This window comes from Heteronotia binoei, chromosome 1 (assembly GCF_032191835.1).
Source record: "Heteronotia binoei isolate CCM8104 ecotype False Entrance Well chromosome 1, APGP_CSIRO_Hbin_v1, whole genome shotgun sequence".
Classification (NCBI taxonomy): Eukaryota; Metazoa; Chordata; class Lepidosauria; order Squamata; family Gekkonidae; genus Heteronotia; species Heteronotia binoei.
In genome coordinates this window covers 109,162,273-109,188,482 of record NC_083223.1, presented here as the reverse complement: position 1 = coordinate 109,188,482, position 26,210 = coordinate 109,162,273, and the positions used below count along the sequence as shown (strand labels likewise).

At 43.4% G+C, this 26,210-nt stretch overlaps 1 protein-coding gene across 1 annotated transcript in view; it reads left to right on the top strand.

Annotated features, from left to right (window-relative positions):
• Positions 1-16,961, top strand: part of TBC1D32 (TBC1 domain family member 32) — a 137,905-nt gene extending 120,944 nt beyond the window's left edge. The window contains exons 32-33 of the mRNA XM_060238711.1: positions 1,564-1,752; positions 16,253-16,961. Coding sequence (XP_060094694.1) covers positions 1,564-1,752; positions 16,253-16,372 — 309 coding nt within the window. The 3' untranslated portion in view covers positions 16,373-16,961. The remainder of the gene's footprint in view (positions 1-1,563; positions 1,753-16,252) is intronic.
• Positions 16,962-26,210: the final 9,249 nt, after the last annotated feature.

Genomic DNA, 26,210 nt, shown 5'->3' with positions numbered 1-26,210 from the left:
CCCAGATTCCAGTGGCCAGAATTCTGCTCACAACATGGATCTTTGCCAGCCATCCCTTTTTTCTACAGACCATTGCACTCCATGAAAAGAAGCTGCTGAGGACTGGGGGGCTGATAGGAATTGTATGGGATCAGTGGAGAGGACTGCAGTTTAGAAGTGGAGATTAGCAAATTCCCCTTTGGTCTTACATGTGCTCCTGCTTCACTTGAGAAAAAGAGGGATCTCCACTGATTCCCTTCTCTACAGTGCAGCCTCCTACACCACATCTCACGTGACTCTTCAGGATCCCCTGATCCCTGGGAGTGACATTTTTGTAAAGTGCATAGACTGCAGAAAGGAGAAGGTAGTAAATATCCTCTCTGTCATGGTTCGGTTATAGCGACCAAACATATATGTTAATCTGTTCGAAACTAATTTGTCTGGAAAAATAACCTTAGATATAAAAAAAGAAATATTAGCATTTATAAGTGGATTCATTCTAAAACTTGCCTTTAATTAAAATTTACCTTTTATTAAAGGCTCAGTGCTTTTGGCTGTTTTCGTTTTGTAAATATTTAGAGGCTGATCAAGAAAGAAATCATAATGCATAGCTAAATGAAATATGATTACACTAGAGATTAAACAGATTGATTTAGTAACAAAAGAAACAGTTATTAAAATTGGAGTTCTTACAAATCAGTTTAATACTTATATATATATATTTCAGGAAGGACTACCATTTATTACAAAATGCAGAATGCCTGTTAAATTAAAGCACATTAAATACATACAAATGGTAGTTTTAAAAACTGTTAAGAAGAGACATTTGTGCCTGCATAGTAGTTTTTATCTCGTCAATTTTTATCAGAGCTAATAGCTGTGGGTTGAATTTCTGTTCTCTGGCAGGAGCATGTTTATGCTTACTAGGGCCAGAAGGGGAGGTTTTTCTGGTGGGGACTATGTGTCCCACCTTCTCTCAATTCATCTAATTAGAACATCAGTGATATAAACCATGCTTTGCTGATGGCACAGATCAAGGAAAGCATAGGTCGTTTACCTAGACAAAGAATGGAAGACACATCTTCTGCATGGGTTGGCATTATGAAGCCAGAAGTCACAGTCATTGAGTAGCGACATCTTTTCCTCCCATCATTGTTATGTAACAGTCTGGTAATGTATGATTCATTCTACTGTGGTTACTCCCACCTTCTCTCTCTCCCATCCTCCTTTAAATTTCTAGTTCTCTGTCCTCTTTCGTAGCCACCATTATTTAACCCTTTGATAGAGGATACCATGGAGGGGAAAATAACAAGAAGTTGCTCATAGAAAATATATGTTTCTGTAGTAGAGGGGAGAATGTGGTATATAACTGTGAGAGAAATAAAAGCAAGCTGTCTAAATAAGGCTTAAAATTAACAGTTTCACTAAATGGGCGTCGTCTAAGCTAAGACTGTCCTATTCTTTCTTGTTGCTATTGATGTCTGGTAATAAAATGAATCTTTGAATAGACCTGCAAAAACCAATTGTATTATAAAGGATAATTGAGGCTTTAATAATGAGTTCTGTTTGGACCTTTTTTCCTAGATCTGCCAGCAGTGGCTAATGCAGTGCTTCTGGAATTATATGGACTGGAGTGAAATCTGCCATTACATTGCTATTTGCATTTTCCTTGGTCCTGACTATCAGATATATATGTGTATATCTGTGTTCAAACATCTACAGCAAGAAATCCTTCAGCATACACAGAATCAGGATCTCCAAGTTTTTCTTAAAGTAATTTTAAAAATTCTTTCATTTTCAATAATAGAATAAAGCCAATTGTTGAAATTAATGTTCTGGAAAGACCAGTTGCAAATTATTTTTAAATTTATAATTGTTATTTTATGCTTGATTTTCTTATAAGCATCAGGGTTCTTTGGAAATGGTTGAATGAAACTATTTTTATTCTCTAGAGAAGAAAAATATAATGGTAATATAAAATAGATTTGTACTACTTTCATTCAATTGGAAACCCAGGATAGACCCTAAAGTCTCTTCTGGACATGCAGGGTAGCAAACATTGATGGACATTAAGCAAGATGCCATGCTTCTGAATTCCCAAAAACATCTGACTGATCGCTACTAAAAACAGAAAGGGCGTTTTTGCACTGACCTTAACCGGCAGCGACGTCCCTCTTCACCCGGCAGGATCTGCGCAGATTTCGCACCAATTGCTGCGGAGCACCCGGAAGAGCCGCAAAGTCCTGCGGCTTTTGCGGCACAAATGGAAACCGCCAAAAACCAGTTTCCATTTGCGCCGCAAAAGCCGCGGGACTTTGCGGCTCTTCCGGGTGCTCCGCAGCAATTGGTGCGAAATCCGCGCAGTTCCTGCGCAGTGAAGAGGGACGTCGCTGCCGATTAAGGTCAGTGCGAAAATGCCCATAGTTGAACTAGAGGGACCTTATATCTGAACCAGTAGGTCTCTTCTTATATTTTAAACGATAAAGTTTTAGTTTTATATTACCATGCAAAAGTGATAGCTGATTTTTATTATCATTGAAAAATTTGTTCAGTTTATAAAATCCACAAGGTTGGATTAAATTCATAGTGAACAAAATGAGTTCTGGGAACAGATCTCTCTTCCTTGCCTTATGATACTCCTTCCCCAAACCACCTGAAAAATTTCTCAGTAATAGTAAAAATAGACTTATTAATAGTAAAAATAGTAAAATAGACTTATTAATAGTAAAAATAGACTTATTACACACACACAGGGCCAAAGTCTACTGAGGGAAAATCAGCATGGCATGGCATCTGCAAAGGGGAAGATCTGCCTCACCAGTGTGTTGGAGTATTGTAAGAAAGTGAACAAGCATGTAGAGAATGATGAGCAATAGGGCGGGATGCATCTACAGAGGAAACTTAAAGAATAACCCCCTTATCAAAGATTTCAGGTTTTCACGGCGGGTAACATCATTAGGGTTTGTAGAATCTTTCGGGATCAAGTGCCGTGTTCTACTGGAGAAAGTTTTCCTTCCAGACGTTTCGTTCTCATCTGCGGAGAACATCCTCAGTGGCGTTGCAGCCGGAGCAGGCGCTCAGACCTTCTTGGCTGCTGTGCATTGAGTGGAGCCAGGGCTGCTGGAGAGCTGCTATTTCTAGGCTGGAGCGGGTGTGATGAAAGGGCAATTGGTTTGTGGATGTGCCCATTGTTTGGTTGGGCTTCCTGGAAGGGTAGTGTGTGTTCACCATTGTTCTGTGTGTTCACACAGAACAATGGTCACATTCAACAGCCAGTTTCCTTATCACTACCCTTCCAGGAAGCCCCACCAAACAATGGGCACATCCACAAACCAATTGCCCTTTCATCACACCCCCTCCAGCCTAGAAATAGCAGCTCTCCAGCAGCCCTGGCTCCACTCAATGCACAGCAGCCAAGAAGGTCTGAGCGCCCTCTTCCGGCTGCAACGCCACTGAGGATGTTCTCCGCAGCTGAGAACGAAACATCTGGAAGGAAAACTTTCTCCAGTAGAACACGGCACTTGGTCCTGAAAGATTCTACAAACCCTAATAACTCCCTTCTCTCCTGCATGAGCTCTTCCTTAACAGACCAAGAATTTACAAAAGGGAAAAGAATTTATGCTTCCTCTTTGTTACTGTTACCTTCCGAACTACATGTCACTATGTTTCCAGAGGCCCTTGACCCTGTGTAATGTCTTAGAGTGTCCATGGTGCCTTATATGTGGTTTCTTGTTATCCGTACAATAATCCAGTAAGGTAGGCAAGTACTACCATACTGCAAATGCAGTCCTAAGGCTGAGAGTGAACATCTAATTTAAGGCCATATAACATATAATGAATTGATGGCAGACACAAGATTCAAAATAGATGGGATTTTTGAGCCACAGCTTAGTCTTTCAGTTACTCTGCTGCACCAGGTCAAAGAATGAAAATCAAGATAGAATTTAATTTCTGGGACTATTGTTGTACTAGGAGGTATTTATAACTCAAAATTGAACTTTTGGTAAATGAAGCAGCAGCATATATCTTTGGCATCCATACTCTAATCGGGTGGTTAGACTGTTTTTCCTAATTCCCAGTGCTTCTGTTTTCTAAAAGCTGTTTTGTTGTTGTAAGAGTCATATTTGTCCTTGACCTTTTTAGAAGAGACTGAAATTCTAAAACTAGGTTTCTATATGTGAAGAAAGGGATGGCTTGAGGCTTTCTGAATATTAAACTTGATAAGGCCTGTTTGACATCCATAACTTTAAAACCAAAGATGAATTTTATTAATATAAAATACTGCCTGGAGAATATTTTAAATCAAGAAATATCAAGTTAATTGTTGAAGCATACTATTAATTGCTGTCTGTCCTTAACAGCCATTTTATACAATGTGAGTAGCCAAGTATACTATTAATTTAAAATCTTTGACATTAATTGTAAAACAACATGACAGACCTGTAATCCTCATTATATAGTAGGAGACAACAGACCAGAGCTATGCTTCCTCCAAATAAAATGAATGTTAACATGATTCGATGACAGGCCATCAAAATTAAATGGTTCTTAAGACACACAGGCCAAATTATAGGTCAAAATTGATAAAACTCTCATTAAAATTGCAAAGAACAAATTTAAATGGAATAGTAGGACTGACTGTATTATACCAAGAGGAAAATAAATGTTTGTGAGGAAAAAACCAAGGTTCTAATTGATATCATCTGTCAAAATACCTTAGTTTAATAACCAGAATTCAGTTGGCTGAGATCAGAAATATATTCTGTAACACTCCACTGAGTCAAATTGAGGTGATGAGATATGAAGTTCTAAACCTGTTGGGGAAGTTAAAAACCAAGAAGTCTCTGGGTCCTGATGGCATACCCCTAAGATCTGAGGAAATTCCGCAGGTGAAATTGTTGACCTACTAACCAGAATGTAGGTTGTCATTGTAATCAGCCACAGTACCAGAGATTGGAGAGTAGGAAATGTTACACCAGTTTTTAAAAAGGGGTCCAGATAGGCTTACTTGGGAGGTGGTGGGCTTTCCTTCTTCGGTGGTTTTTACATTGAGGCTAGATGGCCATCTGACATCAATGCTGATTCTCTGAACTTAGGCAGATCATGAGAAGGAGGGCAGGGGGAGATACTCGTGATTTTCCTGCATTGTGCAGGGAGTTGAATTAGATGACCCTGGAGATCCCTTCCAATTCTATGATTCGACGACAGAAATTAGAAAATTACAGGCCAATTAGCCTAATGTCTGTCCCAGGCAAATTAGTGGAAACTATAGTAAAAATAGACTTATTACACACACACAGGGCCAAAGTCTACTGAGGGAAAATCAGCATGGCATGGCATGGCATCTGCAAAGGGGAAGATCTGCCTCACCAGTGTGTTGGAGTATTGTAAGAAAGTGAACAAGCATGTAGAGAATGATGACCCTATAGACATTATATTCTTGGACTTTCAAAAGGCTTTTGACAAGGTACCTCACCAAACAATTCTGAGTAAGCTTAACAATTATGAGATAAGAGGACAGGTCCTTGTATGGATTAAAATTAGGCTTAATGAAAGGAGGGAAAAATTGGAATAAATGGACAGTTCTCTCAATGGAGGGAAGTCACTAGTGGGGTCCCCTGAGGATCAGTATTGGGACCAGTGCTATTTAACTTGTTCAGAAATTATCTTGAAAGTGGGAGGTGAGCAATGTAGTAGCCCAGGTTTGCAGATGACACAAAATTATTCAGTATGGTAAAAACTGAGGCTGGTTGTAAATACCTCTCCACAAATTCAGTGAGTGGGCACCAATATGCCCTTATGAAGTTCAGTTCAGGTAAGGTAATGCATATTGGAACCAAAAAAAATCTTCTTTGAGCACTTCCTGAGATTAAGAGGGGAAAAGACCTTGAATATCTCAATGAAAATGTTAACTCAGTGTGCTACAGTGGTGAAAAATGCAAACTCTATTCAGGGGATTATTAGTAAAGGATCTGAAAATAAAACAGTCTATATTATTATGCCCTGTATAGATCTATGGTGCAGGCTTATTTGGAATACTGTGTGAAGTTCTGGTCACTATATTTCATAAAGGACATAAGTACAGAAGAGGATAGCCAAGATGATAGGAGATTGGAGCATCTTTCCTATGAGGAAAGACTAAAGAGTCTGGGATTTTTCACTTTAGAAAAGAGAAGACTGGTTGGGGGGGGGGGTGATAGAAGTTTATAAAATCATGCCCTGGGTAGAGAATGTGGAACAAGAGAACATTTCCTCCCTCTCCCAAAATACTGGAACTCAGACATTCAATGAAGTTGACAGGCAATAGATTCAGAACATGCAAAAGAAAATACCTCTGTGATGAACTGCACTTTTTAAGAGGCTTAAAAGTGCTGTACCAACCACTGAAGGACTATGAAGGGTTAATTCTCCATAGAGGCTTGAGTGACAGGCTGCTCCAGGCAATCTGACTGGTTGGCATCAGCTGAGCAAAATAATAATGAGCACAGAAGTGCTCTCAGGTAGTGGAAAATTACTACCAGGTCAGGTTCCTTACATGAAATATATACAATGCCTGGATACCTAGTAATAGATCATTAAAATAGAAATTTTTAAAAGTTGAGGCTCCTAGTCATACATGGTCATTTGCAGTTCCAGATATGTTTATGCACACCCTTCTACATTAGCCAATTTAATGGAACCCAGGGATAATAAAGCTGTACATTTGCATTGTTGTAATGCATGGATTCTTGCTTCTGCATATATGTCTCTCTTATAGTACCATGGCAGTTAAATGCGAATCCATCAGATTAAAAGGAATATTAACTCTTATCATTATGCTTCATTTTAAAAATCTCAAATAGTTTAAGTAATGACTGATGATGTTGAACTCTAATACCCTTGAATATAAGAGCTAGGCTTCTGGGCTTCCCCTGACATCTTTTCTCACTGTCTTCTGTCCAATACCTATATGGTAATTTCTTTACTTGCCCTTTCTTGGTGCCATCTTCCTTGTGAGAACAAACTTCTCCCCTCGAGATTACAACTCCCTATTAGTACATATACAAAAGAGATACATTCCGTAGTAAAATAATTATGGTCCCTGTTGTTCTATATTTTCATATGAAGGCAGTACAGCAATTCACAATAAAGTACTCTTTGTTAGATTTCATTAGGCAGCTTGCATACAGACTTAATGGCAAAATAGTTCCCCATAATGCAAAATAAAAAGTAAAGGTAGTCCCTTGTGCAAGCACCAGTCGTTTTTTACTCTGGGGTAACGTTGCTTTCACAGCGTTTTCACGGCAGACTTTTTACCGGGTGGTTTGCCATTGCCTTCCCCAGTCATCTACACTTTCCCCCCAGCAAGCTGGGTACTCATTTTACTGACCTCAGAAGGATGGAAGACTGAGTCAACCTGGATCCGGCTACCTGAACCAGCTTCCGCTGGGATCAAACTCAGGTCGTGAGCAGAGGGCTCCGACTGCAGTACTGCAGCTTTACCGCTCTGTGCCACGGGGCTCTTTCAAATGCAAAATAGTTCCCCATAGTGCCAGAGGTAAGCAAATCATGTACATCTTTCTCATCACAGCTATAACACAGATTCCCCATCTTTTGGTAATTTATAAAGGTTACATAGAGCTCAAAATAGTTTAGCAGAGAACTGGACAAGACTGGTTTCATAGGCTAGATACAAATTTATATATGGAACAAAAATTTGGTTTTCTTTTGCAAATAAATTTACAACTGATATACAAGACAAAAGAGCCCCTTGGATCCAATTAAGAGACAACAACCAGGGTGTTAAGAGATAAGATCTGCATCTCCTTTATTTATTTTTTTCATATCGATATGGGAGGGAAACAAATCTCTCTCTCTTACGACAAACTTTCCCCAGTGTTTCTCAATGCCATCTTCATAAAGCCATAATATTTATACATTTCTGATAACAAAGGCCAGCCTGAGGATTGGCCCCCGAGCTCTCACTTTTGGCCTTTCGCTATACTCATTGGTCAGATGAACCCCATCTCCAATTTTAGAAATGAAAGATCACCCAGGATGAAGTAGTACCCTTTGGGGTCTTTTGATCTGGACCCCCAATCCCTACTTCCTGGCATCTTGCACTTGTGGTTTTCTATCAAGTTCTTTGTATGGATACTTGGCCTAATTCCAGAAAATGTGTAAAGCAAAACTTCTACCTTTGTGGGGTGGCATGACCTTCCAGGTTGAGGGAGTGTCTCCGGATGTAGGGAGAATGTTTTCCTTTTCCCAGAGGATGTTTACAGAACATGATGATTCTTCGTTCCACTGTGGTTTTAGCTAGAGAAAAGGACTTTGTAATATCTAATGTGCTTAGCATAGACTTTAATAAGAAACTATATTTTCCTTTGTTCTCAAAATGTGGCCCATAGAAGAGTGCTATTTCATATACGTTAAGGCAGGTTCCATGATTAAAGTTAGTGCAAATATGTTCCATGATTAGAATTAGTGCAAATCTATATGGCACTCTGTGATGTTCTAGTGCAAATCTGAATCTGCATTCTACACAACTGATTCTGCATACAAAGATATGGAATTGTACTCTTACTTCAGTTTCACCCATCTAGTTTTCTGGGACTTCTTGAATTAAGGGATATACCTGTGGGCTTCCTCCTGCCTTTTTTTTGCAAAATTAAACAAAATTCAAGTCTGTGTTGCACCACACGTGGAAGGAACACAAACATCTAGTTGTTGTTGCTACTTTTTTTGGGGGGGGGGGGGGTCGGGGGGTTTCCCAAGACAAAACAATACAGTTAAAATTTGTCGGTAATATGTAATAAACAATTACCAATATTGAATAAATTTAAATAATGATAGGTCAAAACAGCTAACAATAACCTTTACTTAAGATGAAAGATTAATTTGTCCAGAACCAAATGATCTTCTTCGTGGTCTCTGTGCTTCACACTACTGGGATAGATGGTGCCTGCGCCAACTCCGACGGTGTTTCTAAAGCTTCAAGCGAGGATCTTCACGCCCCTCCCCCAGCATGCGCAGGAACTCTACCATGCATGCCCGGAGGTGGGGCACCCGAATCCCACCAACGGGGGATTCAACAGGGAATGAATCCTCTTTCTCAGGAGGATTCATTCCCCGTTGCTCCAATCGGTGCTTTGTTTTCTTGGCAGTTTATTAATATTAATATTAATAATGAAGACAGTTTATTAATATTATAGTTAGTGTTAGTTGTTATAGTTGTTAGAGTAGCTCCAAGTTCCTTCCCCCCCCCTTCCGCCCCGCATTGGGCCCGTGGTCCATGTGGGGCTGCTTCAAATGTCGTTCCCAGTGTGGGAGCAAACTCACCCCCACGGACGGACATTCCCTTTGCCTTCTGTGTCTGGGGGAAGGACATCGCACGGATACGTGCCCGCATTGCCAAAAGTTTGGACAGCAAACCAGAAAAAACCAAGTGGCTTGCCTGAAAACGACCCTGATAGAATACACTCTCGCTCCACAGATGATGTCAGAGATTTTCGCTCCAGAGGGAGCTCAGGCTTTGGTGGTAGTCACTCTCCACCTCCAAACACCTGCCAAACGTACTTCCACCCCATTGCCAAAAGTTTGGACAGCAAACCAGAAAAAACCAAGTGGCTCACCTGAAAACGACCCTGATAGAATACACTCTTGCTCCGCAGATGATGTCGGAGATTTTCGCTCCAGAGGGAGCTCAGGCTTTGGCGGTAGTCACTCTCCACCTCCAAACACCTGCCAAACATATTTCCACCCCAGCATCGACAGCCTCGACTTCAACAGAGCACCCAAAGGGAGTATCAGCTCTGGTGCATCACTCTTCAGCTTCGCAATCCTCTTCCGCTTCCCCATCTAAGAAGCATAAGAAGGACAAGTGTCAACAATATGCTGACAGCAAAGAATGCAGCAAGAAGCGGCGCCTATCCTCCACGCCGGAGGACCAGTCAGCACTGCAACTTACCCCACTCTGGCTGGACCCTTCACTCTCAGAATCAGTTCTGAAAAAGATCTTCCAAACCCCAACCAGAAGGGTGAACTCCCCAGCCTGGAGGAATCCAGTCAAAGACCTCGATTCAACCAAAGCCGACAAAATAGACCTCACTCAACAGAGCGTGGCCTCCTCGGACTCGGCACAAACTAGCCCAACAGGCTCACCAACCAGACTACCAGACCTGGGACAGTCCTCTTGACCTGAACTGAGAGTCTCACCTGATCTGTACCAACCATGGTACCCAGACCTACAGGATTCCAGGTACCCGCCCTGCTGGCCATCCCCCCCGAGGTACCATCCGTGGGACCAGAGACAATTCCAATACCTCTAGGGCTCATACCAACCGTGGCCCCCACTCTGCTGACAACTAGAATGGGACAAATATTCTACGCTCTCGACCTGCTCCATACAGAGGGAGCCAGTACACCCACAGAAGCGCCCTAATAAAAAAACGATCACGACTACCCCAGCCGAACGGACTCATCCAACACCTTTGGAGTCAGGCAGATCAGACCCGAGAGACTCAGCCCCTTCTTCGGATGATGAATTGGATGATGCTGCCTCCGATATGGAGGAACCGTCACCGGGACCATCGACCCCGGTGGGTGAGGACCTTTCCATCTCCCCATCAGAAGACCTAAGATCATATGGGAACATCATTAAAAGGATGGCTAACAGCTTGGGATTATCTATCGTCCAGCCCCAGCCGGAAGTGACCAACTTAGTTTATGATATTGTCCAAAAGGACACCTCCACGGCAATTGCGGGCCTAATGACCTCAGTCCTACTGCAGGTGACGGCGAAAGCACTCTGGGATAAACCCGCTTCGGTTGCCATATTGTCACACAAGCTGGACCACACGTGCAAAATACAGGACACTAATGCAGACTTCTTACTGTCCCACCCAAAACCTAACTCTATGGCTGTTACCTCCTCATCCAAAAACAGACACTCCTCCTCCACTCCATCAGACAAGGAGGGTAAAAAGCTGGACACTTTTGGTCATAAGTTCCACGCAGCAGGGGCACTTGGCATCAAGAATGCGAATTACCTGGCCTGCTTCCACAGGTATCAGTATGCTCTCTGGAAGCAAGTCTCACAAATCCTCCCCAACATACCAACTGAGGTGGGCACACAACTTTGATCCAAAAGGAGGGCATGCTAGTAGCAAAGCAGCATGTCACCTCAATTAAACATAATTTGGACACGTCAGCAAAGACCCTCTCTTCTGCAGTTGCTTTGCGTCGCCACTCCTGGCTCCAATCCACATCCTTGACCCAGGATACGAAGTCTACAATAGAGGTCCTCCCCTTCGACAGCATGGGTCTGTTTCATGCCACTACAGATTCTGTACTGCAGGAAATAGACAAGAGTGTAAAGGCCTCTCAAAACTTGAGTGTTACCTCCTCCACCACCAAGCAGTTCAAAGCAGATCGGGACCTAGGCCTTGGTCCAGACGTTCATCAGCCAGAATCTCTCCTGAGCCCTCTTGGAGAAACCGCTCTTACAACGCCGCACAATGGTCTTCCTGCGCAAAGTCTAAGTTTCAGGGATCACAACAACAACAGCGTTCCAAGAGCACCAAGGGTACCAAGCAGGGAGTTTGACTCCCCCCGAGTTGGTCCGCAAGCAGTCCTTACAACATCCTCCACTACCCGTCTACACCCCTTCCTACATTCTTGGCAAATGATTACATCAGACATCAGTAATTGCCAGGGGGCATGCGATTAAATCTCACACTCCACCCTCACCATCGGGGATAGTCAACACATGTCCTTCCCCGGTCCTACGGGAGGAAGTCCTCATATTACTGGCCAAGGAAGCGATAGAACCGGTACCCACTGAGATGAAGGGCGAAGGGTTCTATTCCAGATATTTCACCATTCCCAAGAAGGACGGCGATTTAAGACCTATCATGGACCTCAGAGGACTAAACGAGTTCATTTCTCCAAGGAAATTCCGCATGACCACCCTGACACAAATATTACCCATTCTGCAGAAGGGCTCGTGGATGGCAACAATCGACCTTCAAGATGCCTATTTCCACATCACAATTCAAGAGGACCACAGACCCTTTCTCAGATTTGCCATAGGGAAACAGCACTACCAATACAAAGTGCTGCCTTTCGGGATTTCCACAGCCCCAAGAGTCTTCACCAAGACCATGGTGGTAGTGGCGGCCTATCTCAGACTACAGAATATTACAGTTTTTCAGTATATAGATGATTGGCTACTGGTGACCAACTAGGGCCCACTACTCTCTCAGGACATTCAGTCTACACTGTCCTTTCTCCGGGAGCTAGGACTCCAAGTAAATCTTAAAAAGTCCAATCTTATACCCTCACAGAGGGTCCAGTTTATAGGGGCACTCCTGGACACAGTGCAAGCCAGAGCTTTCCTCCCATCAGATAGGACAACTACCCTTCAACAGCTAGTGGTGGATCTGCAGACTTCAAGACAGGCCTCAGCCTTCACCATCCAACCTCTCTTGGGACTGATGGCATCTACATCGGTGGTCGTGAGACTGGCCAAGCTGAGCATGTGACCCCTCCAGAATTGGTTCCTGTTTCAACCCATCATGTCACAGTCAATGGAAGATTTTCCACATTCCAGACAGGGTTCTGTTATCCCTCACGTGGTGGAAGACAGATCAGAACCTTATGGGGGGGTTCTGTTCTCAGCTCTCATACCGACTGAGACCATCATGACAAATGCATTCCTGTGGGGCTGGCAGACAAATATGGGGCCATGTGGGATACCCGTCACCGATGTTCCCATATCAACATCCTAGAGCTGCAAGTGATCTTTTTCACCCTGTACTCTTTCCTCCCACTGCTGCGCAGCAAGGTAGTCACGATAATGACGGACAATACCAATGTCCTTGCCTATATCAACAAGCAGGGGGAAACCACTTCCAAGAGTCTCTGCCAATTAGCGACAGCCCTCTGGGACTGGTGCCTAGTGGAGGACATCCATCCAATTGCAATACATTTGTCAGGGGACCTCAATGCACAGGCAGACTTCCTAAGTCAGGGAGGAGCAATCCTCCACGAATGGGAACTGAACACTCAGTTTCTTCTACTCCTATTCCAACAGTGGGGTCATGCTCTAATAGATGCGTTTACAACCCGCCTTAACAAGAAGTGTCATCTCTTTTGCTATCGAGGGGGTGTGGATCTGGAGTCATTAGGAGGCGATCTGCTGATCACATGTTCGAACAAATTTATGTACATGTTTCCTCCCATACCTCAGCATGAAAGTTGTCAGCAAGATACAGCGGGAGCAGCCAACGTGCATCCTGATTACCCCATGGTGGTCTCGCCAACCATGGTTTGCAACGCTTCTACACCTCAGCGACAGTCAGTTTCACCATTTGCCAGCGGCCCCAGACCTCCTCGTCAGTCAGGGAGGCCTGGTACTACACCATGACATTCTACACCTGAAACTCACGCCGTGGTAATCCAATGCCCCGTTTCTCCATGAGAGTGCAGGAGATCTTAGACAATTGCAGGCAACCGTCTACCAGGTGGTCTTATGAAACCAAATGGCGGAAGTTCTGCTCTTTCCTACCGGCAACTCAGGTATCCCCCAAGACAGCGTCTTTGGAGACTGTCTTCTCTTTCCTGTTGTCCCTCAAGGACAGGGGCCTGGGCTATTCTTCACTCAAGTTTTATCTGGTCACAATCTCGGCATATCACGAGGACGTGCAGGGAGTGTCCATCTTCTCCCATAGAGACAGTAAGCGGTTTCTCAAGAGTATCAGACTGTTGTGCCCCCCTATGCAGGAACCGCTGCCAGTCTGGGACCTGCCCCTAGTCCTACATATGCTTACCAAACGACCTTTTGAACCAATGGCGACCTCTGAACTCTGTCTTCTCTCTTGGAAGACGCTATTTCTAGTAGCCGTCACCTCGGCACGAAGAGTTAGTGAACTGATAGCTTTACGGGCTGATCTGCCTTAAATTACTTTTTTAGTGGAAGGTGTAAGACTAGTTCCGGACATCACCTTCTTGCCGAAGATGGTCTCTGACTTTCATGTTCACTCTGAGATTTTTCTCCCAACGTTCTTTCCACATCTGACCTTGGACGAGGAACGTCGTTTACACTCGGTGGATGTTCGTAGAGCTCTATCTTACTACCTACATCATTCGTGACCCTTTCGTAAATCTAACAGGCTCTTTGTTGCCTATGCTGACCAGGCTCAAGGGCAAAGACTCTCCCCCCAGAGGCTTTCTAAGTGGGTGCTGGAGATGATCAAACTCTGTTATCTGTTGGCTAAACGACCCTTGCCGGGACTGGTAAGAGCACACTCCACAAGAGCCATTGCCATATCCACGGCCTTCCTGAAGGGAGTCCCATTGCGGGAGATCTGTGGAGCGGCCACGTGGGCGTCACTGCACACCTTCGTGAAGCACTATGCTCTCGATGTACTACAACGCTGTCAGGCTGGAGTCGGACAAGCAGTACTGCAGTCTACCCATGATTGAGGTCTCAGCACCTCTACCAGGTAAGACTCAGTTTGTTACTGTCCCAATAGTGTGAAGCACAGAGACCACGAAGAAGATAAACATGTTGCTTACCCATAACTGATGATCTTCAAGTGATCATCTGTGCATTCACATTTCCCGCCCTCCTTCCCCACTGCTGATGACCCCTTCTCTTGGGGGTTACTCGGCGGTCAGAAGGAACTGGCGAGATCTGGGCACCTTGCCTCCAGGTATGTGTGGCGGAGTTCCTGTGCATGCCGTGGGAGGGGCGTGAAGATCCTCGCTTGAACATAAGAGAAGCCATGTTGGATCAGGCCAATGGCTTATCCAGTCCAACACTCTGTGTCACACAGTGGCCAATATATATGTATGTGTGTGTGTGTGTGTGTGTGTGTGTATATATATATATATATATATATATATATATATATATACACACACACACATACATACTTATACACACACACACACATACTGTGGCTAATAGCCACTGATGGACCTCTGCTCCATATTTTTATCCAATCCCCTCTTAAAGTTGGCTATGCTCGTAGCCACCACCACTTCTTGTGGCAGTGAGTCCCACATGTTAATCACCCTTTGGGTGAAGAAGTGCTTCCTTTTATCCATTTTAACCTTTCTGCTCAGCAATTTCATTGAATGTCCACGAGTTCTTGAATTGTGAGAAAGGGAGAAAAGTACTATTTTCTCTACTTTCTCCATCCCATGCATAATCTTGTAAACCTCTATCATGTCACCCCGCAGTCGATGTTTCTCCAAGCTAAAGAGCCCCAAGCGTTTTAACCTTTCTCCATAAGGAAAGTGTTCCAAACCTTTAATCATTCTAGTTGCCCTTTTCTGGACTTTTTCCAATGCTATAATATCCTTTTTGAGGTGCAGTGACCAGAATTGTACACAGTATTCCAAAAGAGAACGCACCATCGATTTATACAGGGGCATTATGATACTGGCTGATTTGTTTTCAATTCCCTTCCTAATAATTCCCAACATGGCATTGGCCTTTTTTATTACAATCACACACTTGAAGCTTTAGAAACACTGTCAGAGTCGGCGCAGGTGCCGTCTATCCCCAATAGTGTGAATGCACAGATGACAACTCGAAGATCATCAGTTACAGGTAAGCAACCTGGGGTTTTTTGTAACATGCAAAAGACACCCATGAAACATCGTCAGGATTGTAAAAGTATAGTTTTGACTTCTCTTGACAAATTGTAACTTACAAGAGCCAGTTTGGTGTAGTGGTTAAGTGTGTGGACCCTTATCTGGGAGAACCGGGTTTGATTCCCCAATCCTCCACTTGCAGCTGCTGGAATGGCCGTGGGTCAGCCATAGCTGTCACAGAGTTGTCCTTGAAAGGGCAGCTTCTGGAAGAGCTTTCTCAGCCCCACCCACCTTACAGAGTGTCTGTTGTGGGGGAAGGAGATAAAGGAGATTGTAAGCCACTTTGAGAGTCTGATTCAGAGAGAAGGGCGAGGTATAAATCTGCAGTCATCTTCTTCTCGATTTAAAGTTTTCCAGGGATGTATATTAATAGACCTAAAAACATCCTCATTTTGAAATGCTTATTCTGTTAGCAAAGGTGTAATTGGAAAAGGTGGTCTGGAAATGAATGCCAGTTTCTCACTTTTGTCATAGTGTGCAGTGTTCTCTTTCTATTGTAAACCAGACTAAGTGCCAGTGGGGAACAAAAGGAAATAAGCTGCCTTTGGAGAACAGCTAGAAAATATTAGTTTGATGGTGTGAAATCTTTTTTCCTAGCTAATAATCATTTTCTTTGTACAATCTACAGGAAGAAGCGCTTCATGAATTTCGAGTGAGTGATTACTTCAGATACATGAAAAGCTTGGCTTCGACATACAGACCAGTACTTTTAAGAGACATGAAGAACATTAGAGTGCAGAGCACATAGATCAAGCAAATGAGCATCTCATTTCACATTTCAGTTATGTTCTTAAGGAGGCACTGATTGTTTATTTTATATACCTCTCTGAAAATATGCATTCATTCTAAATGTTCACACTGCCAAATCAATAATGAAGGTTTTCAGCACACAGCTTTCACAGGATGACATCTTCTAAATTGAATCATCTGAAAATGAACTTTTTCCTCCCCAGCTAGGCACCATAGCCTTGTTTATACTTGGCATCTGAACCTGCCCTTGAATTACTTAAAGGTCCTGCTTGTGTTTTCTGGGAGAAATTTCCATTCTATTCCATTTTGCTTACCTTCATTTCTTACCTAAAAGTTCTAAATCACATACAGGTTTGACAGTAAAAAACAGTAATCTAAATAATCCTTTAGATAACTCAGCCATTGTTAATAGTGATGAGTAAAGGCAGACCTTTCCTGTGTATAGCAAGACTAACCTTGGAAGGTAAGGGGATAAAATGCTCCCTCTCTGTTACAGACAATTTAAACAATGTTGTTTTCACCAATGTTCTCCGCTCCCTGAAATTCTGCATATTGTTGAAATGAATAAATTAAAACCATTATTAATAGATATGTTGTATTGATTCTGGATTAAAAGTTTCAGTAGCTGTCTTGGTCCACAGAAAAATCAAAAATGTTTTATTAGGATCCAGACATTGAATTCAGCAGAAGCTCACATGAGCACAGCTCCTGAACCTTTCTGAAGGTTCCCCCTCTTCCTCCCCACCTACCTTGTCCACTGAATAGTAGGTGCAACTGCATAACAATCCCTGGATTGGGAGAGTGGGCAGCCAGCCGCCAGGAGCTTTGTCACACCCCCAGCAGCCCTTATTAACTCCTGGAGAAGCCCACACCACCCTTTCTCCACTTCTTATGTGATTTTGGGTGGCGGGTGGCTTGCTGGCCTCTTGACTGTGGGAGGGTGGTGGCCAAGAAGAGTCCCAGGTGAGTGAGGCCTGCCTGGGCTGGCTGGATCTTTAGTCAGCCCAAGTAAGCCTCACTCGCCCAGGGCTCTCCTTTCTTGTGTCAGGTTGCTTTTAGCTGGTAGGGGGTGGCATATGCTAATGAACTCCATCACCTATTTTTCTACAAAATGACCCCAAGTAGGACCTAACAAATATCACTAAACAATGTGCAAGCTTTCAAGTTCTCCAGAATTTGTAATCAGTCAGTGTTAACAGGAAGTGCTTCCATTATTCTTTTGTGATAACTGTTTATTAAAGTAAACCAAAATATTACATGACTTATATTTTCAAAGTATATATTAATGTGTTACCATGTTACGGTAAAAAAGAAAGCAAATCTCAGAGGTACATATATTAATAGTGCTAATATTTTCTTTACTATTCTGTATTCTGATCTTAGACATCTCACTGCAGACTGTAATACATGAGTATATTTATTTATATATTTATCTAATTTATATCCTACTCTTTCTCCCCTGAATGAGACTGGAAGCAGCTAGCAACATATAAAATACTCATGAAATAGTACAAAAGATACAATAAATAAACTTAAAAACTATAAAATGATTTAAAGTCTATCCACTTTCAAGCAGGGTGGGATGCATGGATAGTGAAGACACAGCTGGAGCATAATTTACCAGCCAGACAGCTGATAAAGGATGCCCAAAAGGGAGTGGCCTTGTGTGCCCTGTGGAATCCAGAGAGGGCCCGCAAGGCATGCACTTCTTCAGGCAGCTGGTTCCACAGAATGGGGGCCAAAGGCCCTTACCCTTGTTGACACAAGACAGACAGTTCATGGAGCTGAAACCTTCAATAAATTCCAAGATGATTATCAAAGAAGAAGATTATAGAATCATAGAGTTGGAAGAGACCTCCAGGGTCATCTAGTCCAACCTCCTGCACAATGCAGGAAACTCAAATACCTCCCCCTAAATTCACAGGATCTTCATTGCTGTCAGATGGCCATCTAGCCTCTGTTTAAAAACCTCCAAGGAAGGAGAGGATCATGCTGGGGGAGGTGGTTCTGAAGGTACAGAGGTCCAAGATCATTTAGGGCTTTAAAGGTAAGTACCAACACTTGGAATATAGGTGGAACCTATATCATAGGAAACTGAAGAAATACCATTGCCACTGAAAAACATACATCAAAGAGATAAGCACCAAATTCTGTTTTAACTACAGAATATGTAATTTTATAATATATATTGATTTTAATTGTTTGTTGTGATTTTATACTTTGGGCTACCCTGAGTCTGCTTTGATGGGGAGGGCGGGATATAAATCAAATAAAATAAATTTGCACTGAAAACTAATTGGGAGCTGTAGGACATGCACTGACCAGGACGTTCTTGTCAGCAATCTGGCAGTTGCATTCCGGATCACTTGCAGTTTCTGCAGCATCTTCAAAAATAGCCCTGCATTACAGCAGTACAATCTTGACTTGACCACTGTGTGAATTGCTGTGGCAAGGCTTGCCCAACACGGAGCCAGCTAGCAGGTGTGGCATAGGTGGTAAAACGCAGCCTTTGTCATTGAGGACATGCTTGTCCATGAAAAGGAAAGAATGAAGCCACATCCCTAGACTCCTGACAGAGTTGACCATAGAAAATCAGAACCCATCCGAGGTTGGTAGAAGTGGCCACCCCAGCAGTCCACGCTTCCCCAGCCATGTGATCTCTGTTTAGATGAATTTAGCTTCAACCAACTCTAACCTCGCCATTCTGCATCCATGCAGGAGGCCAAGACTAGAATTCCAGTCACCAGTCTCTCCTTAAATAATAGGTAGAGCTTGGTGTCATCTTGTTGGGTTTTGCAAGTATTATCCATTCAGTCATGAAAGAGCTAAGCTGAAGTTTCTGTAAGCTAATAGTAACAAGTTTAGCATAGAACCAATTAGGTAGAGTAGATTTTTCACACCAAAAAAGGGAAGGTTTAATTCTTAATGAGGGAACAAAGAAACAAGATAGAGTAGGTTAGAACTAAAAAAATGAGTTAGACTGTTGTTTTCTTTCTGTGTAACCCTTTCTCTAATTTTGAAGTAAACTTTTTATTAGACATTAAACACATGTGTCTGTCCTGCATTTTTTCCACTGTGCTTCATATATTCCGCTAAATAACCAACACATCTGCAAATTGATGGCACCCCCTCCAAATCTCATGACAATCTCTGCCAGAGGACTCATAGATCTTAAATAACTCTGGGGAGAAAATCAACAGCTATGGAACTCCACAAGTTAGGGCCCAAGGTGGCTTGGGTTTTGCATATGTACATGTACTTAGAAGAAGACGACGACTGCAGATTTATACCCTGCCCTTCTCTCTGAATCAGAGACTTAGAGCGGCTTACAATCTCCTATATCGTCTCCCCCCACAACAGACACCCTGTGAGGTGGGTGGAGCTAAGGGTTCTCACAGCAGCTGCCCTTTCAAGGACAACTCCTGCAATAGCTATGGCTAACCCAAGGCAATTCCAGCAGCTGCAAGTGGAGGAGTGGGGAATCAAACCCGGTTCTCCCAGATAAGAGTCTGCACACTTAACCACTACACCAAACTGGCTCTCAAAATTGATGCTTTGGAAAAGTACATTAAGATTTTGTTAGGTGATGATACTCGGTAAGGCAGCCAAAACGAAATCTTTTCCATTCATTTCTCTCCAATTGAACCAATGAGATTTTCTTACAGTGTTTGTACAGTACCATCAGTGTTTAAAGTGCTTATCTTACAACATCCTTTTAAGGTAGACCACTATTATGACCCCCATATTACAGATGAGAGATTGGCCTGCCCAAGGTCATCTAGTAGTGGGTTTGTTGCTGAGCCAAGATTTTAACTTGGGAACCTTTTGGATCATAGCTAATTCTCTTACAATGAAGTCCTTTGCAGTTACTCCAATCTAAACCCATGGAAATCAACAGTATTAGACTGGAGTAACTTCACATAGAATTGCAACTATTGTTGCTGTACATTGCCCAGGCTCTGGGCAATGTACATCAAACAAGGTAATACAGAGTTAAAATAGCATAACGATACATATTAAAACAATAAAAATTACAAAAATCCCAATGGCATCTCAATTGTTCTTCCAGATGACCAGAGCAATGCATATATGAGGGAGGAACTTCTGGGGGGAGGGATGGGGGGGAAAGGAAGGTGCCAGCCGTTGCTGTCTTCAGTTAAAATCCTGAGTGAATGTTTCTGCCTTTCAGGTCCTGTGGAATCGCATAAGGCCCTGCAGGGCCTCAATGTCATCTGGTAGAGAGTTCCACCAGGTTGGAACCAGGGCCAAAAAGGCCCTGGCCCTTGTTGAGGACAGCTGGACCTCTTTAGGGCCAGGGATCACCAGTAGATTACTACCAGCAGAGTGCAATGCTCTATCAGGGACATAACGGAAGAGATGGTCCTGCACATACATTGGTCCCAGACTGCTTAAGACCTTAAAGGTCAGAACCCTTTGAAGTACCATACAAAATGTCTTGCCTAAATCTCACAGTAACAAAGACCGACACAAATACTGGGAGTACAATGACTTGGAAAGCTCTTGTCACTTTGGAAAACAGAAATAGCCCCAGAAAAGGTGGCCCCAAAGTGGTGACTTTGCATATGTTAAGAACAGGGACCGAAAGGAAAAGCAGGCCCTGCCCACCAGAAGACTTTGGAGAGGGCGGCGAGTCCTGCTGTGAGACCATGTGGCGGGGCTGGGGGGGGGGGGCGAGAAGCACTCTCTCCCTTGCTGGAGACAAGCAGCACTGCTGCGAAAGGAAGACTGTGGCACCCTCTCTGTGCCTCTCCAGATCTGTAGCATGTCCAGGTGTGCACACCTGAGGTGCCTCTGCACCAGGGGAGCTTCTTTAGGAATCAAATGGTTTCAGAGCAGCTCTCCAGCCTTGGGAGCCAGCAGTGGAGCAAGGCAGCCCTTTAGTGGGAGTCCTCTGGGCAGGGTAGCCAGTGATATGGCTCTAAGCAGGGCAGGCCATGGGCTGGGGAGAGGGGAACTGCCAGGCTCTGCTGTAGCACCAGGAGAGCAGGGCCCAATGTCCAAACTGCAGCTGGCTATGCAAGGAAGGCCCAGTGGCTCAAGCTCTGGCTCCCCCCACAGGTGGAGAAAAAAGAGCAGCCAGAATCCAACCTGCAAATTCATTCCAGCTGGAGGAAATCTAGGCAAAAACAGCCACATACTGGGGAGGGGGGGGGTGTCAGGGGAAAAACAATGGACAAAGTCAACTGCCTTCTCCATTGTCAGCAAAGTCCCAGGTGAACTGCTGTCCCAGAAGGCGAAGGGGGCAAGGCCTCTCCCATTGTCACCATCACCATGACCCAGGTCCAAGCAGACCCAGCCAATACCAATAGCTTGACTCTGACTTGATACTCAACAGGAAGCCAGTGTAGCTTGCACAGCGCTGGTTGAATATGTGCCGTCCGTGGCATTCCCAACAGGATTTGCACCACCACATTCTGGACTCATTAGAGTTTCCAGGTCAGCCTCAAGGGTAGGCCAGCATAAATCGAGTTACAGTAGTCTAATCTGGAAGTGACTGTTGCATGGATCACTGTGGCTAGGTACTGTGCCACCAGCAGTATTTATTCATCTGTTTCCTTTGATTTATATACTGCCCTTTCCACAAACAGGCTCAAGGCAGGTTGCAACAATAAATTACAAAAGTAAAACAATTAGAAGTAAACATCAACATTATTAAAACAGTTAAAAAGGTGGACATTACACAGATTATAGTTCAACAATTTCAAAGCTGGGATTGGCTGGACTATAGTCAAGATATGAAGGTCTTATTAGTAGCAGTGTAGAGTTTAGCTCTGCAGCAGGGAAGCCAACTGGTGGATGCCCGCCATCTCATCTGAAGGTCTGGTGGACTGATAGCTAAAGCTAGTGCTGTCAACTCTCTTTACAATCTTCTTTAGCATGATGCTTCAAAGAGCCGCAGTAGATCTAGATGATGACGATGGTGTCTACATCCGCTATCGCACTGATGGCAGCCTGTTCAACCTGAGGCGACTAAAGGCTCACTCCAAGACAATGGAAAACCTTATCGGAGAGCTACTGTTTGCTGATGATGCTGCATTCGTCTTCCACTCGGTATCAGCTCTGCAGCATATGACATCCTGCTTTGCAGAGGCTGCCAAGCTATTCGGCCCAGAAGTTAGTCTGAAGAAGACAGAAGTTCTCCACCAGCCTGCACCCCAGGAAGATTATCACCCTCCCTGCATCACTGTGGGTGAATCAGTTCTGAAGACAGTCCAGCAGTTCAGCTACCTGGGGTGCATCATCTCCTCAGATGCCAAGATCGACAAGGAGATCGACAACAGGCTGGCAAAGGCAAACCATGCATTTGGCCGACTGCACAAAAGAGTGTGGAGCAACAAGCATCTGAAAAAAGGCACAAAGATCAATGTTTACAAAGCGGTTGTGATGACAACCCTCATCTACGGCTCTGAATCGTGGGTTTTATACCGTCATCACCTGCGACTCCTTGAGCGCTTTCATCAGCGCTGCCTTCGCACCATCCTCAACATCCACTGGAGTGACTTTGTGACCAACACTGAAGTCCTCAAGAGGGCGGAGGTTACAAGCATTGAGGCACTGCTGTTGAAGACGCAGCTGCGCTGGGCAGGGCATATTTCTAGGATGGAAAACCACCGCCTTCCCAAGATTGCTCTGTATGGCGAACTTTCCACCGGCCATCGAAATAGAGGGGCACCAAAGAAGAGGTACAAGGACTCCTTGAAGAAATCCCTTGGCACCTGTCGCATCAACCATCACCAGTGGTCTGACCTAGCCTCAGATCACAAAGCATGGAGGCATACCATCCACCAGGCTGTCTCTTCCTTTGAGAACGCACGCATAGCTGGTCTTGAGGACAAAAGGAGATTGAGGAAGAATCGCACTGCTACAGCACCAACCCCAAATCAGACTTTTCCCTGCAGCCACTGTGGCTGGATCTGCCTGTCCCGCATTGGTCTTGTCAGCCACCAGCGAGCCTGCAGCAGACGTGGACTACTGCACCCTTCTTAAATCTTCGTTCGCGAAGTCAAGCCGAGAGAGTGCTGCTTGTTTGTGATATTTGTAAAAGAAAGCTACCAACCCTTCTACACTGCAAAGGCAGACATGTGACACTAAGGGCAGTGCCACTGAAACTGCCAAAGTCAAAATAGCCACCATTAATGTTACCAACCTAAATGTGAATCCTGGATTTTCCACAGATGTGTAACTCATTTCTGGCCCTGCAGAAAATGGCAACTTTGGAGGGCAGACCATACAGCATCCCATCCCCACTGAGCACCCACCCCAGGCCCTGCCTCAAATCCTTCTGATGTTTCCTACAATGAAGCCGGCAATACTAGTTTGCCTAGGTTTTCCAAGGGTCTAGAATGGACAGCAACTGTTGGATGTCCAACATGACCTTTGATACTTTCCCCATCAGTAATAGATCAAAAACTGATGATGTAAAACAAACAGTTGTGCTTCACTTGCATAATTATGCAGGTTATAAAATCTGGAACATGGTCTAGAAGTAGAATACAGTTTTTAGTGTGAATTCACATATCTAGGACTTCAGGTTCATGGAACAAAATGATATCGTTTTATCTACTGCACATTTCAAGGAGAAAATGGGAAGTTAACTCATCTCCTATGTGCTTAACTGGTGTTTTGTTAAAACAAGATAGATATAAGCTAACTATATGCCAGGTAGCAAGCTGCCCTCTCCCTGAAAAGTAAGGGGGGGGGGACCTAAAATCAAAACAATGCTGTTTTTTTAAAGACAATTTAAAATAGCAATAATTGGATACGGAAGATGATATTGTGGCCTCTCTGGGTCCATTTGGTTATGTAACTGAAAATAGATTTCTTCCCATATCTCAGCTTGTATCACAGACTCGAATGTATAAATATTCATGGTGACAGGCTGTAGTACTGATATGAATAGCACATTCCAAGTGCTGTGTCTATAAAATAACTTGAAGAGAACTTAAGGGCACAAATTGCCACTATCACAGTTCCCACTAAAGCGAATACACTTTCTTTTCTCTGATGCGCTAAATCGCAAATTGCTGCAGAAGAATAAGGATTCGCAAATTGCTGCAGAAAATGAGGATTTTATACACACACACACACACACGCATGCATGCATGCACAATAAATAGCAATGACTGCTGAAATGTCAAACGATTTTTTTCTTTGATAAAAGATGTATGTATATCTTTAAACAAACATTTTTCTCACTTTGGCACTCATTACTATTTAGACTGAATGGCTGAGCAACCAGATGATACCTCATATCTTCCTTCAGCATCCTATCTATTTATGTTGGGTGGTCCCTTAGTCTCTGATGCTGCAGTTTCACTAGAAATATAATAGTTATACCATCAAGCTGTGCTACTAAGAAGCTTGAACATCTTTTCCAAGGAGGCAGTGGCATGAGTGGAAGGTTACTTGTGACCTACATGGGCATCATTAGTAATGGTAGGACCCTGGGCTTTTTTTAAAAAAAAGTGCCAGAACTCTCAAGAGGGAAATGAAGGAGAAACACATGGGTGCTCCTCATGAACTTTTAAACATTTGTTGAGAATTTTGTTTGAATGAAGAGGTTCCCCCAGGGAAAAAAACCCTAGTAGGACCTATAGATATATATAGGCCCTTTGCTTCAGGGTACCAGCAGCTGTGGTTGTAGAATCTCTAGACTGGTTGTACTGTTTTCCATTTGTAATCTGGAGTTTTCCTTTCACAGTTCTTTTCCATAATTGCAGACTTGGTTTTACTTCCTGCATAATCTCCTGTTATGTGCTACAGTGCTCGATAAAGCCAAGTAAGGCTATATAAAGCCCTGGAGTAGCCAGCTTCATCAGTTTCTGTTAAAATATTGTGGAATATATATTTGGAACCTCTCTGTTCCTATGGAAAGTAGGATTAGTCTGTAAAGTCTACTTTTAAAGTTTAAATATTTGGGATACATTGTTATGCTTTCCAAAATTGATCCCTGTGTCAGCCTGTCACATGTAGATGGCTTCTGCACATTCAAAACTACACACATGTTCCAGGGTAATTATTTGTGACTGTTCCTGTCTATTGTAGACATGGATCGCTTTATATATCTTGGGAAAGATTTGACAGAGAATCTCAAATAAGAAAAATATTTATTCCCCTAATGAGGTATAATGCTAGAACTATACAATGCAAAGGAAAGCAAGAAACATAAAATGTATTCAGTACAGCAACAATCCTACCAATGCTACTACCCTTTTGTTGCCTAACTGGGGTGCAAATAGGGAATCTAAGGGGAAATAAAGGATGCATGGCATGGTGCACAGTAGCTTGAAGGAGAGGCAGGTCAGACAGGAAATGACAGGGTATTTAAGCCAGAAAAAGGGGCAACTAGAGGTCAGCATTAAGGAGGAAGGAAAAAGCCAATGGGAAACTAATGAGGAACACCTTGAACATAAGTCCAGCAAAGGAAAAATACCATGAACTGCTGAATCTGTAACAGCAAGAAGCCTTGGTGTCATAAGAAATCTGCAGACATCATTCCAGAATTAATCCTATTGTAGGGCTGGGTAAAATGGCTTACCCAGCCCTATGATAGGATTAATTCCAGAATGAGGTCTTACTTAGAGAGTGAAAGGAGGACAAAAGAACAAAATAGCAGACTTTTTTTCTACTCTGTTGTTCTTCCTGGCATCCCCTTTAAATGATTGCAGACCATCTGTAAAAGAATTTTAGTGAAACAAAGAATAAACTCTCCAGGGGTCTTTGTCATGGACTTTGTGGATCTTGTAGAACTATTACCTGGACCTTATTTTTTTTTTATTTAGTGAATTTATACTCCACCCTTTCCCATGACAGGC